The 16,701-nt window shown below is 49.9% G+C and overlaps 1 protein-coding gene across 2 annotated transcripts in view; it reads right to left on the reverse strand.

The window, feature by feature from the left end:
* Nucleotides 1–15,183: 15,183 nt before the first annotated feature.
* The window catches only part of GRB2 (growth factor receptor bound protein 2), a gene marked incomplete at its 5' end in the record, with an annotated part of 73,003 nt that continues 71,485 nt past the window's right edge, over nt 15,184–16,701 (reverse strand). For both annotated transcript variants that reach the window (XM_080713431.1, XM_080713430.1), the window contains 2 exons: nt 15,184–15,394; nt 16,172–16,340. In XM_080713431.1, the coding sequence (XP_080569557.1) occupies nt 15,209–15,394; nt 16,172–16,340 (355 nt within the window). In that variant the 3' untranslated portion in view covers nt 15,184–15,208. The remainder of the gene's footprint in view (nt 15,395–16,171; nt 16,341–16,701) is intronic.

Genomic DNA, 16,701 nt, shown 5'->3' on the forward strand with positions numbered 1-16,701 from the left:
CCCCAGACCTGCAAAAAAAAAAAAAAAAAAAAAAAAGAGGAGGGGTAGGGGTGTAACTCGGAACTAGAAAGCCCCTAACCCCAGTGCCACAAAAACAAAACAAATAAAATAAAAAAGCCAGGCGTGGTGGTGCACGCTTGCAATCCCAGCGCTTAGGAAGCTGAGACAGGAGGATTGCACAGGTTCGAAGCCAGCCTCAGCTACTTAGTGAGGCTCTCCACGACTTAGTGAGACCCTGTTTCCAAATAAAATATAAAATAGGTCTGGGAGTATAACCCGGAGGTAGAAAGCCCCTGGGTTCCACCCCCAGTACCACCAATAAATAAATAAAAAGGGCTGTGGTGTAGCTCAGAAGTAAAAGGCCCCTGGGTCCACTCTCCAGTACAACACGAAAGAAAGAGAAAAAAAAAAGGGAAATGAGGAAATGTGACGCCGGGTGGTGGCGCAGACTAGTACTCCAGTTATTTGAGAGAATGAGTCTGGAAGATGAAAGATTAGAGGTCAGCCTCAGCAATTTTACGGGACCCTCAGCAACTTAGTGAGACTGTTTCAAAATAAAAAATAAAAAGGGCTGGGGGGTGTATCTTGGAGGTAGAAATTCCCTGGGTTCTCCCCCTGGACCCAAAAAAGAAAGCGAGAAAAAAAAAAAAAAGAAAAAGAAAAAGGAATATAAGCACGGTGTAACACCGCGGCACCCAGAGCTGGCAGGGTGGGTGGGGTGTGCGTGACACTTGGCCTCTCTCCCTGCGGATCTGCAGAAGACCAAGGTTCCGCACACAGGCGCCCTGCGGGGCCGGCGGGGTCCAGGCGCGCCGCGGGAGCGGGCCTGCCGCAGGTGCCGGAGCCCGGGGGTGCGGGGCGGGCGGCGTCCCAGAAGATGCTCCTCAGGTCAGGTGAGCCACGTGAGTACCGTCCCGCCCCCGCGAGGACCAGTCGCGTGTGCTCCCTGGGGTCCGCCCCGAAGGGCGAGGATGCAGGTCCCCAAGAGGACAGCGAAGAGGGCAGAGGTAGAGGTCACTCACCGTCTCCGCCCGGGCCGTCCGCGTCCCGGCGATCCGCTCTCCCTCGCTCCTCTGGCCGTGCAATAGCAACTCTACTGTGCGCTGTGGAAACTGACAGAAATCTGAGCCAATCGCTGCGCTGCTCCTAACAGACGCTAGACCAGTGGTTGTACGCGCTAGAACTAGCCACCGCCTCCCGCAATGCCTCCCTGGGTAATGTAGTCTTCCGCTATCGCGCTCTGTCCCGCCCACCTGCTGGCGCAAAGCCTCCTGGGAGATGTAGTCTCTGCACGGGCACGCGCGCTGTGCTGACGCGTGGGCAATAGACTAGGGTTGCGAAGAGAGACTGCGACCTTAGGTGTCGCCACACTCTGTGTCTTGTGGCTCCGGAGTCCGCCTGCAGGGTGTGGAAGCTTAGGGCGTGCTGAACTCGACACGTTTTCCCCAAAACCTTCATAGTCTCAGAATCCGGCACTCTATACTTGAAAAAGGTAACGAGAAGCCCACCAAAAACTTGGAGGAGGCGGTGCCGCACGCTTGTAATCCCCGCGCTTGGGAGGCCGAGACAGGAGGATCACACAGGTTCGAAGCCAGCCTCAGCTACTTAGTGAGGCTCTCAGCAACTTAGTGAGACCCTGTTTCCAAATAAAGTATAAAATAGGTCTGGAGCCGGGCATGGTGGCTCACGCTTGTCATCCCAGCATTCGGGAGGCTGAGACCTGGAGGATCGCGGTTCGCGGACAGCCTCAGCTACTTAGTGAGGCCCTCTGCAACTCAATGAGACCCGGTTTCAAAATAAAGAATAAAAAATAGGGCAGGGGGTGTAGCTTGGAGGTCGAATGCCCCTGGGTTCCATCCCCAGACCCGAAAATAAAATAAATTAAAATAGGTCTGGGAGTGCAGCCCGGAGGTACAAAGTCCCTGGGTTTCACTCCCAGTACCACAATAAATAAAGAAAATAAAATTTGGAGGACGGGGTGAAACACTAGACGGGTTCTTTTGTGTGTATGGTACTGGAGATTGAACCCAGGGGCCGTCTGCCTCTGAGCTATACCCCCAGCCCTATTTTATTTTTTATTTTGCAACAGGGTCTCATTAAACTGGTGAGGTTGTCCTCGGACCAATAACCCTCAGGTCTCAACCTCCCAACTACAGAGATTACAAGCGTGCGCCTTTGTGCTGGGTTTACATGGTCCTTCACATCAGAATACCTGAGAACTTGAACAGGTTGTGGTGGTACAGGCTTGTAATCCCAGGACTTGGGAGGCTGAGGCAGGAAGATTGCAGGTCTGAGGATCGCCTCAGTAACTGTGTGAGGACCTCTGCAACTGAGGCCATGATTCAGAATAAAGAATAAAAAATAGGGCTAGGGATGTAGCTCGGAGGTAGAATGTCCCTAGGTTCAATCCCTAGTACTCCCCCCACCCGCCAAAAAATAAATAAAAAGAATACATGAGGACAGCCTCGGCAATTTAGCAAGGCTCTCATCAATCTGGGAAGACCCTGTTTCAAAATAAAAAGTAAGCCGGGCTTGGTGGCGCACGCTTGCAATCCCCGAGCTTGGGAGGCTGAGACAGGAGGATCGCACAGGTTGGAGGCAAGCGTCAGCTACTTAGTGAGGCTCTCAGCAACTTAGTGAGGCCCTGTTTCCGAATTTAAAAAAAAACAGGTCTAGTAGTATAGCCCGGAGGTAGAAAGCCTCTGTGTTCCATTCCCAGTACCACCAAAAGAATAAAATAAAAAAAATAAATGAATAAATTAAATAAAAAGGCTGAGACAGGAGGATCGCGGGTTTGCAGCCAGCCTCAGCTACTTAGGTGAGACCCTCCAAAACTTAATGAGGCATTGCTTTAAAATAAAGAATAGCCGGGCGTGGTGGCGCACGCTTGTAATCCCCGCGCTTGGGAGACGGAGACAGGAGGATCGCGCAGGTTCGAAGCCAGCCACGCGTGCTGGTTTAGGAGACCCTGTTTCCAAATAAAAATGTAAAAAAAAAAAATAGGTCTGGGAGTGTAGCCCGGAGGTAGAAGGGCTTCAAGGAACCCCAGTACCACCACCAAAAAAATAAAATAAAATAAAGAATAAAAGCCGGGTGTGGAGGCGCACCCTTGTAATCCCAGCGCTTGGCAGGCTGAGACAGGAGGATTGCACAGGTTCTAAAGTATTTAAAAATAGGTCTGGGAGTACAGCCCGGAGGTAGAAAAGCCCCTGGGTTCCACCCCCAGCACCACTAAAAAAAAAAAAAAAAAGAATAAAAATAGGGTTGAGCCGGGTGTAGTGGCGCACGCTTGTAATCCCCGTGCTTGGAAGGCTGAGACAGGAGGATCGCACAGGTTTGAAGCCAGCCTCAAGCTACTTAGTGAGGCTCTCACTTAGTAGTGAGACCTTGTTTCCACATAAAATATAGAATAGGCCAGGCATGGTGGCGCACGCTTGTAATCCCCGCGCTTAGGAGGCTGAGACAGGAGGATCGCACAGGTTCAAAGCCAGCCTCAGCTACTGAGTGAGGCTCTCAGCAACTTAGTGAGACCCTGTTTCCAAATAAAATATAAAATAGGTCTGGGAGTATAGCCCAGAGGTAGAAAAGCCCCTGGGTTCCACCCCCAGTACTACCAAAAAAACCCAAAAAATATATATATATTTTATATATACAGGAGGATCGCAGTTCACGGACTGCCTCAGCTACTTAGGCCCTTTGCAACTCAGTGAGACCCTGTTTCAAAATAAAGAATAAAAATAGGGCTGGGGTGTAGCTCAGAGGTAGAATGCCCCTGGGTTCCATCCCCAGTACCATTAAAAAAAAAAAAAAAAGAATTGGGATTACAAGTATGCGCCGCCATGCCCAGCTGCGCAAAGTTTAAGGAGATTAATGAACTCACATGTAGTGTCTTCCTCACTACCAGCTTTTACCAATTGGCAGTCAAGCTTGTTTTCACTATCTGCATCTATTGTGATGTCCCTAACATGACCTTGAGGTAAATATCAGACATATGCTTTCACCAGTTAACATTTCAGTAGCTGTGGTGTGTGTGTGTGTGTGTGTGTGTGTGTGTGTGTGTGTGTGTGTGTGTGTGTGGCGGGGGAATGAACCCAGCGGCATTCTACCTTTGAGCTCATTCCCAGCCAGAATTTTTATTTTTTATTTTTATTTATTTTTTTTAGCTTTGGGGATGATGGAACCCAGGAGCATTCTGCACTCCCCAACTTTTTTTTTTTTTTTGGTGGTACTGGGGTTCCTGGAAGCCCTTCTACCTCCGGACTATACTCTTAGACCTATTTTATATTTTATTTGGAAACGGAGTCTTTTAAGCCAGCGAAGGTTGGCTCCGAACCTGTGCGATCCTCCTGTCTCAGCCTCCCAAGCACGGGCGTGTGCCACCACGCCCGACTGTCAACCCTATTTTTTATTCTTTATTTGAAACAGGGTCTCACTGAGTTGCAAAGGGCCTCACTAAGTAGCTGAGGCTGTCTGCGAACCTGATCCTCCTGTCTCAGCCTCCCAAATGCTGGGATTACAAGTGTGTGCCACCACTCCGGGCTCAATTTTTTATTCCTTATTTGGAAACAGGGTCTCACTAAGTTGCTGAGAGCCTCTCTTAGTAGCCGAGGCTGGCCTGGAACTACGATCCTCCTGTCTCAGCCCCCCAAGTACTGGGATTACAAGCGTGCACCACCATGCCCGACTTTTTTTTTTTTAATTGTGGTACTGGAGGTTGAACCTAGGTGCATTCTACCTCCAGTTTCAGTAGATATCTTTAGAAAACAGCATTCTCCTTTTAAAACATATCCACGCCAGGCGTGGTGGTGCACGCTTGTAATCCCCGCGCTTGGGAGGCAGAGACAGGAGGATCACGCAGGTTCGAAGCCAGCCGCGCGTGTTGGCTTAGGAGACCCTGTTTCCAAATAAAAAATGTAAAAATAGGTTTGGGAGTGTAGCCCGGAGGTAGAAGGGCTTCCAGGAACCCCAGTACCACCAAAAAAAAAAAAAAAAAAAAAAAACATATCCACTCCTGGCTCAATACTGATGGAAGTAATTTGTTTAACAATCTCAGAAAGGCTGAGTCAGTCAATTAGTCGCTGTGGATTCTCGTCTGGAAGCGACCCCGTGTCTTAGAGCCTTCGCCGCAAGGCATTTTCCTCGTCCTGATTCTCAGTCTTGGTAGGCATGCGAATAGGTGCTTTCACTTTGAGGTTCTTTTCTTTGGCGCCTGTAATCAAATCAGCACACATCTTTTCCAGCGACTTCACATAGCGGCTGGTGAGGGTAATTCTTTTTTTTTTTTTTTTTTTTTTTTGGTGGTACTGGGGTTCCTGGAAGCCCTTCTATCTCCGGGCTACACTCCCAAACCTATTTTTACATTTTTATTTGGAAACAGGGTCTCCTAAGCCAGCGCGCGCGGCTAGCTTCGAACCTGCGCGATCCTCCTGTCTCTGCCTCCCAAGCGCGGGGATTACAAGCGTGCACCACCACGCCCGGCTTGGTGAGGGTAATTCTGATTCGGTAAATCGCCACCTCTGGTTCCGTGGGTGTCCTTCCAGTATCTTTAAAAGCCACGGCTGTGGTGCGGTTTCCTGACCCGACTTGCTCCTCCACGCGCGAGAACAGCAGTGAGTCAGGAGTGGGATCCCCTCCAAAAGAGCCCTTCTGATTTTGAAACAGGGTCTCATTGAATTGCTGACACTGGCCTTGAACCCAATATGTCTCAGTCTCCCAAGTACTGGGATTGCAGGCGTGTGTCACTGCACCTTAGAATAGGCCTCTTGGAGCAGGCTTGTAATCCCAGCATTCAGGAGGTGGAGATTGGGGGATAGAGGTTAGTGGACAGCCTCAGCTACTTACTGAGGCCCTTTGCAACTCAGTGAGACCTTGTTTCATAAAATAAAAAGACTAAAAAATAAGGCTGGGGTGCAGCTCGGAGGGGGGGGGCGGTTAGAGTGCCCCAGGTTTCCATCCTCAGGACCACAGGGAAAAAAAATAGGCCTCTCTAGTAGCCATTCAGCAGATAGGCCAGTAAGACCTTTGGGCACAGACTAACTGTGGGCTGTGTTATACCCAGGGAAGCAGAGGTCAACATTACCGGAAAGACTCAAGACGTCTAAGCAGGCCCCAGAGGAGCTGTTTTGTGCCCAAGATCTTTCAAGGTCAGATGGCAAATGGATGGCCGAGCCCAGATGAGACTCGTGGCAGGTGCCAGTTTTTCTGGGCTTGCACCCTGATTCTAGTTTTTGACCTTTAAAATCTGATCATTTCAGCCGGGCGTGGTGGCGCACGCTTGTAATCCCCGCGCTTGGGAGGCTGAGACAGGAGGATCACACGGGTTCGAAGCCAGCCTCAGCTACTTAGTGAGGCTCTCAGCAACTTAGTGAGACCCTGTTTCCAAATAAAATATAAAATAGGTCTGGGAGTATAGCCCGGACGTAGAATGCCTCTGAGTTCCACCCCCAGTACCACCAAAATAAAAATAAAAAAATCTGATCATTTCAAGTTACACATATTCAGTAAATCATGTCATGTGAGAAGAGAAACCGGAAAATTACGGTTCCCGTCAGCTTGGGGAAGTGAACTCTTCAGTGACCTCATCAACACTTACCCTAAACAACCTATTAAAAGCAACTTTGGACTTCCCCCGCCTCCTCAGAGAGAGGAAACTTCTCCTTGGCTTTGACCAAACAGCATGAGAACAGCTGCCCGGCCTGCGCTGCCCTTAGTGCCCGGGAGAACTGGCCCAGGGGCCGTGGGGGACTGTGAGGCCAGGGTTGGGAGGCAGCTACCTCCCTATGTGTCTTTGGCAAGTGACTTTCCTTCTCTGGGCTACAGTTGCTCCGTGTACAAAGGTGAAGAGATTTGGGAGCCTGAGACAGGAGGATTGCCCGGGTTCGAAGCCAGCCTCGGCTACCCAGTGAGGCTCTCCGCAACTTAGCAAGAACCTGTATCCAAATTAAACATAAAACAGGTCGGGGTGTATCCTGGAGGTAGAAGACGCCTGGGTTCCATCCCCAGTACCACAAAATAAAAAAGTAGATATAAAAATGAAGAAGTAGCCGGGCATAGTGGGATATCCTTGTAATCCCAGGACTTGGGAGGCGGAGACAGGAGGATCACGGTTTTTGCAGCCAGCCTCAGCTACTTAGTAAGGCTTTCGGCAATTTAGAGAGATCCTACTTCAAAATAAAGAATAATGCCGGGCGTGGTGGCGCACGCTTGTAATCCCCGCGCTTGGGAGGCGGAGACAGGAGGATCACGCTGGTTCGAAGCCAGCCTCGCTGGTTTAAGAGACTCTGTTTCCACATAAAAATGTTAAAAAATAGGTCTGGGAGTGTAGCCCGTGGGAGTGTATCCCGGAGGTAGAAGGGCTTCCAGGAACCCCAGTACCACCAAAAAAATAAATAAATAAATAAATAAAATAAATAAATAAATAAATAAAATAAAATAAAGAATAAAAAATCAGGCTGGGGATGGAGCTCGCATGTTGAATGCCCATGGGTTCAATACCCAGTATTGCAAACATAAAGAAATAAAGTTGCTAATACACCTCCATGTGTAGGTTTTTTCATAGATGTGTTTCCATCACTTACATTATTTGTTACCTATCTATCTATCTGGTGGTACTGGGGGTTAAACCTATGGGCATTCTACCTCTGAGCTATACCTCTAGCCCTATCTTCTTCTTTTGTTTTTTCACAGTACTGGGGATAGAAGCCAGGGTCATTCTACCTCTGAACTATACCCCCAGCCCTATTCTTTATTCTTCATTTTGAAACAGGGTCTCACTGAGTTGCAAAGGGCCTCACTAAGTAGTAGCTGAGGCTGTCTGTGAACCGCGATCCTCCTGTCTCAGCCTCCCAAATGCTGGATTACAAGCATGTACTGCCATGCCCAGCTTAATTTTTTTTTTTTTTTTTTTTTTTGCAGTACTGGGAATGGAATCCAGGGGCATTTGACCTCCAACCTACACTCCCAGCCCAATTTTTTATTCTTTATTTTAAAACAAGGTCTCACTGAGTTGCAAAGGGCCTCACTAGTAGCTGAGTCTGTCCACGAACTGCAATCCTCCTGTCTCAGACTCCCAAATGCTGGGATTACAAGCGTGCACCACCACGCCAGGCTTATTTATTTTAAACTTTAGAGCTATAGCTCTGACACAACCATATAAAAAACCAGCACTAGAGCCAGGCATGGTGGTGCACGCTTTTAATCCCAGTACATGGGAGGCTGAGATAGGAGGATCACAGGCTCAAGGCCAGCCTTAGCTACTTAGTGAGGCCCTCTGCAACTTCATGAGACCTTATTTCAAAATAAAAATAAAAAATAGGGCTGGGGGTGTAGTTCAGAGGTAGAATACCCCTGGGTTCTAATCACAGTACCACACAAAAACAAACAAACAACAACAACAACAATAAAAAACCCAGCCAGGCATGGTGGTGCATGTTTGTAATTCCAGCATTTGGGAGTCTTGAGACAGGAGGATGGAGGTTCATGGACAGCCTCAGCTAATTAGCAAGGCCCTTTGCAACTCAGTGAGACCTTATTTAAAATAAATAAATAAATAAGACTGGGGGTGTAGTTTGGAGGTAGAATGTCCCTGGGTTTCATCCCCAGTACCTCAAAACAAAAACAAATACAAACAAAAAACCAGCGCTACTGCTACTAGAAGATTCTAGAGGAAGTCTGATAGCCTGCAGGGCCAAAGATGGGGGTTCTTCTAATAGTTCCTTCTTTGTTGTTAGAGATTGAATCTTGGGACATTCTATCTCTGAGCTATACCTCTAGCCCTTTTAATTTTAATTTTTTAATTTTTTTAATTTTTTAATTTTTTAAATTTTTTAATTTTTGGTGGTACTGGGGGTGGAGCCCAGGGACCTTCTACCTCCGGGCTTCACTCCCAGACCTAGACCTATTTTTATATTTTATTTGGAAACAGAGTCTCTTAAGCCAGCTGAGGCTGGCTTTGAACCTGTGCGATCCTCCTGTCTCAGCCTCCCAAGTGCTTTATTTTTTGACACAGGGTCTCACTAAATTCCTGAGGCTGGCCTTGAACCTGTGATCCTCCTGTCTCGGCTGCCCAAGTACTGGGATTACAAGCATGCACCACCATGCCTAGCATGGAGCTAATGAATCTTGAGTGTTTCAACTTCCCTCTCTCGCTCTTCTTAGCTGAGCCCAGTGTCAGGGGGCTTGGGGCTGTCGACGTCAGCCCAAAGGGTTCTGAGGCGGCTGGAGCTTTCAAGGCTCCCAGCTTTCGGCTAACTCTGACCAGATCACCAGTGTTGGGGGTGCCAGCGCCTCCCCCATTTCTGAACTTCCTTGAGTGTTTACTGCTCTGTCTGGGGGACGCCTGTCTCACCCTGCCCCCGTCACACAGAGGAAGAGAGTGGGTGTAGCCGTCTTGAAGGCCGAGGTGTCTGTGTGTGGCAGAAGGGCTGGCGTGTCCACATCAACCACAGACCCACGACTTCTTCCACAGACCCACGACTTCTGCTCCCGCCTGACTCGCTGACTCGGGGTGGAGGTGGGGACTACTTCTGGAAACCCCCAATCTAAAAATCAGGGGTCTGTGCTGTCCTACAGTATGGGGCAGCCATTAGGGGGTCTTAGAATGTATCTCCCGTTGGTAAGGAGGGCTCGTGCACTCGCAGAGAAAACAGATCTGGAGCTCTCGGAACAAATAGCAAGTCAGGATGGTTGTGTTACCACACCCAAGACACACAGGAACCTGGCTCTGGAGACATCAGTCCCCTCTACCTCTCGCCAGCACCGTTCCCCCATCAGTCCTTTAGGGCCCATGTCAAAGGCCACCTTCTGTCAGATATGTTGGCACATGCTTGTAATCCCAGTACTTGGGAGGCTGAGACAGGAGGATCACAGCTTTGCGGCCAGCCTCAGCTACATAGTAAGGCCACCCATAACTTAGCAAGACCCTGTTTCAAAATAAAAAATAAAATAGGGCTGGGTGTAGTGGCACATGCTTGTAATTCCAGTACTTGGGAGGCTGAGACAAGAGGATCACAGGTTTGTGGCCAGCCTCAGCTACTTAGTGAGGCTCTCTGCAACTTAGTGAGACCCTGTTTGAGAAGAATGAAAGAAAAAAAAAAAAAAAGCCGGGTGTTGTACACTTGTAATCCCATCCTCTGGGAGGCTGAGACTGGAGGATCACAGCCTCAGCAGTAGAGGCCCTGTTTCAAACTAAAGAATAAAAAAACAGGGCTGGGGGTATAGCTTGGAGATAGAATGCCCCTGGGTTTCATCTCCAGTACTGCAAAAATATATAAAGACCCTGTTTCAAACTAAAGAATAAAAAACAGGGCTGCGGGTGTAGCTTGGAGATAGGATGCCCCTGGGTTTCATCCCTAGTACTGCAAAAATATATAAATAAATAAGTAAATAAGTAAGCTAACGTGCACAGTGCCCACATGGCAGCTGTGCACCACCACGCCCAGCTTCTCTGCTCACTCTCAGCAGCTCTCGTCCTGGGGTGGATTCTTGCTCAAGCCAAGGGTTGGTGTTTTGTAACCGTCATGCGTTTCTCTGTCTCCGGCACTTGACGCCAGCGGTGCTCGCAGAGGGCACGGATGACGCAGGGTCCCGGTGGCTCAGAGTGCGATAATCTCCTTCCCTGCATCTGCCTCTGCCCGTGAGGTATATTTATAGACAAGGGGTGTAGGAGTAGAGAGAACTGGATGCACAGGAGAGTGGAACAGAGAAAGGCTGGGGCATTTTTTTCCTTTGTTCACCTTTGAGGTGGGGATACACCCGCTTGAGAGCTCCCTTGGCGTGAACGGTGGTAGATCAGGATCGAATCAGCTGCCAGGAGGTAGCAGAACCCTGCATAACGGCGGGTTAAACTCACTCAAGTCCAAGCCAGGCGTGGTGGTGCAGGCCTGTCATCCCAGGACTTGGGAGGCTGAGACAGGAGGATGGCGGTTTGCAGACGGACAGCCTCGGCTACTTAGGCCCTTTGCAACTCAGTGAGACCCTGTTTCAAAATAAAGAATAAAAGAAAAGTAGGGCTGGGATGTAGCTCAGTGGCAAAGCGCTTGCCTGGCAAGTGCACCACCCTGGGTTCGATCCCCAGTCCAAAAAGACAACAACAAAAAAAGACTCCCTTTAAAAGAAAAGTGCTAGCTGGGCGTGGAGGCGCACGCTTGTGATCCCCGCGCTTGGGAGGCTGAGACAGGAGGATCGCGCGGGTTCGAAGCCAGCCTCAGCTACTTAGCGAGGCTCTCAGCAACTTAGTGAGACCCTGTTCCCAAATAAAACATAAAATAGGTCTGGGAGTATAGTCTGGAGGTAGAAAGCCCCTGAGTTCCACCCCAGTACCAAAAAAAAAAAAAAAAAAACCCAAAAAACAAATAAAGAATAAAAAAAATAGGTCTGAGAGTAGAGCCTGGAGGTAGAAAAGCCCCTGGGTTTCACCCCCAGTACCACAAAAAAAATTTTTTTTTTAAAATTTTGGTGGTACTGGAGTTCCTGGGGGCCCTTCTACCTCCAGGCTACACTCCCAGACCTATTTTACATTTTTTAAATTTGGAAACAGGATCTCTTAAGCCAGCGAGGCTGAGGCTGGCTCCAAACCAGCGTGATCCTCCTGTCTCCGCCTCCCAAGCACGGGGATTACAAGCATGCACCACCACGCCCAGCTATATACACACCCGGCTATACACACACACACACACACCCCCCAGGGGAGCCAGTGTGTGTGTGTGTGTGTGTGTTTGTGTGTGTGGTACTGAAAATTGAACTCAGAGGCATTCTATCTCTGAGCTACACCCCCAGACCAACTTTATTTCTTATTTGGAAACAGAGTCTCACTAGGTTGCTGAAGGCCTCACTAAATTGCTGAGACTGCCGTCAAACCTCTGATCCTCCCGCCTCAGCCTCCCACGTACTGGGACGACAGGCCTGCACCACCATGCCTGGCTGTTCCCTTATATTTGACAGGAGGATGAGCAAGTCCACCTTTCTCCCTAAAACCTCCATAAGGGGCCTCTCAAGTTTCCCCCAACTCCCCCTCCCCCAGGTGGCCCCTAGGCAGTGAGGGTGGGGGAGCTGCGGACACAGAGAACCCCCTCAGGACGGTGGCTCCACACCTCTCCTTGGGGCCAAGCCTAGCCAGGGGTCTGCGCCCAGCTAGGAACGGAAGGCAGCAAAGACCACATGGCTGACCACGCCATCACACAAGCTGCACTGAGCCCAGGCCTTGGGGCCCACGGCCCAGCGAGGCGGGACGCAGAACGCGGGCCTGCTTCCTTCTTTTTATTTGCTTTGCAGTGCTGGGCATTGAACCCAGGCCCTGTGTATACTGTACAAGAGCTCTGGTGCTGAGCTACACCCCAGCAGGCTCCCTAGGTCCTAGCTAACAGCCTTGGCCTTTTCCAGGCTTCCTGGGTTCTGTTCTGCCTGCGTGCTACTGCAAGCCGGGCGTGCCTCAAACCCAGCTTCCATCCTGCTGCTGGTCTACTCGACCAATGGAGGCCTTTGGTGTGGACGACAGGGCGAGCCCGGGTGTGGTGCCGTGTGCCTGTACTCCCAAGTGCTTGGGAGGCGGAGACAGGAGGATCCCAGGTGCGCACCTTCATGAGAACCTGTTTATTTGGATGGAACCTAGGGGGAATTCTACCTCCCATCTACACCCTCAGCTACTTAGTGAGACCATGTTTCAAAATAAATAATGAAAAAAAGTAGGGCTGGAGGTGTAGCTTGGAGGTAGAATACCCCTAGGTTCCATCCCGAGTATCTTAAAAAAAAAAAAAAAAAAACTGGAAGAGGAAATTCCCTAAGGTACATTCACAAACACATCACTAAGCCAATATGAGGAGGGAGGGGGAGAGAAGGGGGGTGGGAATGGGGTAAGGGCTATTGAGTGATGTGTGTATGTCTCTACCATCTTGTACCCAGTAAGATGTATGACTACAATGCATTAAAAAAAAAAAAAAAGAAAAGAAAAAACTAGGCCTAAGGGTCTAACTCAGAGATAGAAAGCCTCTAGGTTCAAGCCTTAGCACCACAAAAACAAAACAAAACAAAACAAAACAAAAATGTGGTTCAGGAGTATTAAGAAATAAAGAGCTGGGTGTGGCAACACACTCTTGTAATCCCAGTACTTGGAAGTCTAAGACAGGAAGATCACAGGCTCACAGCCAGCCTCCCAGCTACTTAGTGAGGCTCTCCTCAGCTTAGTGAGACCCTGTTTCAAAATAGACTAGCCAGGTGTGGTGGCGCACGCTTGTGATCCCAGCCTTTGGGAGGCTGAGACAGGAGGATCCAGGTTCATGGCAGTCTCAGCTACTTAGGCCCTCTGCAACTCAGTGAGACCATTTCAAAATAAAGAATAAAAAATAAAAAATAGGGCTGGGGGTGTAGCTCGGAGGTAGAATGCCCCTGAGTTCCATCCCTAGTCACTCACTCACACACACACACACACACACACACACACACACACACACACACACACACACAGCAGACCGTCACATCCTGCTCAGTTTTACATTTTTAAGTAAGGGAGGGGAAAAAAAGATACAGAGTGAAGAATTCATTGTATGTTTATTATTCACAGTTAATTACTACCTACCAAATGCTATCCGCAGAGTTAAAGGATTAAGTACATAGGTCTTTTTATTTAAACACTGATTTTTTTTAAATATATACACACAAAACTTAGTTCAGCAAGGCTTCATGATATACACCAATTTCAAAATAAAACAATCAAACGGTCCAGGTGTACAGCGCCAGATTCCTTTCTTCGTCAGCAGGGAAAGGAGGAAGCCGAGCCAGGAGTGCGGGAGACGCTTGTCCGGAAGAGGCACCGCTGCGGGCCTGGCCGAGTCCCCTCTGCCGGAGCCTGGGCGCCCCAGCCCCTCGCAACCCAGAGGCCAAGGTCACCAACTTCGCGGTGTGGAGAGAGGGTTTACAGGCACGTCACCACAGGGGACCAAACCCGACAGAAGGTGGGTTGAGCTTCGCCACAGCCTCAGTCCTGGCCTGGCCTCCCCATCTCTCCTGCCACTGCCCCGGGGCTCACTTGGAAGGCTAGAGGACACACAGGTGAGGGCCAGGAGCTAACTTAACAAACAGGAGAGGCAGAAAGCAAGTACTGCCCGACTCCGAGCTCAGGGCAGGAGCGGGCAGAGCCCGGCCACAGCCCAGCGTGGCAGTTTAGACACTGCCGCCTCCCCTGGGGTTTGTCCCTGGGGACTATGGGGCTAGAAGGGTCAGATCAGCCTGAGCCAGGGAGGGGTCAGGAAGCCGGCAGAGGCCCTGCAGCTGCCCACCAGGTGCATGGCTCTCCCTTTGCTCTGAGGGCTCCCGGACATTAAAGCTGAGCCCGCCACAACTTCTGGCTGAGCGCAGGCAGTGCCCATGCCCTCCTTCCACTAGCCCTCTGCCCTGCTCTCCCCTCCTGAGGGGGGACATTTACACGGGGCAGGGGACAAATTGGCTGAAAAGTTCTGGACTGTCTTTAATTTATTTTTAAAACAAATAATAAAAAAAACACTCATAAGCAACCCTTGAAACAAGAAAAAAAGGCACTATAAAAAAATGACATCCTCAGTAATAACATGGGGGGGCAAGGCGGGAAGGCTCCGGTCTGCAGTCTGATTTTCTTGGGAAGCTACAGGGGCAGCCTGCCCTGCCAGCTGGAGTTCCAAAACACCTGGGAACCTGGAGACTTGAGCTGAAGGTGGCGGCCTCAGGCCTCCTCTAGCAGGAGCCCCGGAGCAAGAGCCAGAGCAGCTCAGGCTGCCCGTGGTTCCCTTACGCACGTGTGCGTGCGTGCATGTGTGTGTGTAACACAGACCAGACTGTTCTCCATTCAGTCATTTCCACTAGAACAGACATTTTGCATAGAGAAAATACCAGCCCACATGGTTTCTTTTCTTTTATTATTGGCATCAGCTGGGACTATATGTGCCTTAAACGTCATGCACCAGAGGACAGGAGAAAAAGGACGAGGAAAAGGACACGGGGAAAACAGGAGCAGCAGTGAGAATCTGTAATAAAAACTCTTCTTAATTCAACAGGTAAGTTTTGGCATTTTGATATCCGACGCCCCCCCACCCCCCCAAAGTTCCAACCAGAGCGAGCGGGTCCCCGCGCGGCCCGCCAGGCGTCCCGAGCTCCCTCACCCGCTGCTCACAGGCAGCTTGTGGGTAGGACTCCTTTGCGTGTTTTAACCTTTCACTTTCTTTAAATAATCTCTTCTTGCTTCTTAGACGTTCCGGTTCACGGGGGTGACATAATTGCGGGGAAACATGCCGGTCTGCCCATGGCAAGCCCCCTTCCACCAGTTGGGGTCTGAGTTATCCATGACGTGAATGAAGTCTCCCCGGCGGAAGCCCAGCTCGCCATCCTCCTGGGGGTCGAAGTCGAAGAGCGCCTGGACGTAGGTGGGCTGCTGCGGAAGAGGAGCAGGGGAAACCAAACTCACGTTCTGGAGCCCGTCAGCTGCGAGCTTCCCAGCTCCCGGAGGACTCCTTGCCCCTCCCCCCCATAGTCTATCTGGGCGGGGGCCATTGGGGACTGAACGGGGGCGGGGGATCAGTCTACCTCCAAGTTACAACCCCAGCCTTTTTTTTTTCTTCTTAATTGGGGATTGAACCCAAAGCCATTCTATCCTCAAACTAAACCCTCAGCCTGATTTTATTTATTTGGAAACAGGATCTCACTAGGTTGATGAGTGCCTCACTAAATTGCCAAGGCTGGCTTTGAACCTGCGATCCCATTTCAGCCTCACTAGTACTGGGATTGCAAGCATGCATCGCTATGCCCAGCTTTCCTTTTATTTATTTATTATTATTATTATTATTATTATTATTATTATTATTATGCAGGTCTGGAGATAGAACCCAGGGTCATTTGACCTCTGAGCTACACTCCATGTCCTATTTTTTATTCTTTATTTTGAAACCAGGTCTCACTGAGTTGCAGAGGGCCTAAGTAGCTGAGGCTGTCCACAAACCGTGATCCTCTGGTCTCAGCCTCCCGAATGCTGGGATTACAAGCGTGCGCCCCCACGCCCGGCCAGATCTGATCTCTGATGTCACTGAGGAGTAACATTCTGAATAATGGACAGAGGAGCCCCAGGAATGACTCTCCAGGGGGCACCAGCTTGCTTGAAGTTGTTCACAGCTGGGAAGAGTCCCGCGATCTCTCTGGCGGGGCTCAGGCTTACCTGTGGCACCTGTTCTATGTCCCGCAGGAAGATCTGCTGGTTTCTGGACACGGATGTTGATCTGTGATAATCTACCAGCTCATTCAAAGAATTGAACTTCACCACCCAGAGGAAATACTTCCCAGCTCCGTCGCGGAGCACCTTAAAGTGCTGCACATCATTGCCAAACCTGGGGAGAGCAGCAACACACGTGAACTGGCGGCTGCCCGGCGGGGAGGTGTGCCGGCCCTGGCAGCACTCCGCACAGTCTGAGGGCGCAGGGACCACAACGCAACTTGTCCCGAAGCTGGGGAGTCAATGCGTATCCCTGCGACCTCCATGACAGGGCCACCAGTAACCAAGGAAGACTCCTCAGACAGGACAACCCACCCAACAGACCGATTCTAAAGATGCTTGTAAGATACAGACGCTGTCCTAACATTTGTGCCCTGCACGGTACCAAGTAACAGCCTTACTCACAAGGTGACTTAACCACTGCCCTCTCAACGGAAAAAACAAAAATTAAAATGTGATGCGACATTAAAAACTAG

This window comes from Muscardinus avellanarius (genome assembly GCF_963383645.1).
Source record: "Muscardinus avellanarius genome assembly, chromosome: 16".
Classification (NCBI taxonomy): domain Eukaryota; kingdom Metazoa; phylum Chordata; class Mammalia; order Rodentia; family Gliridae; genus Muscardinus; species Muscardinus avellanarius.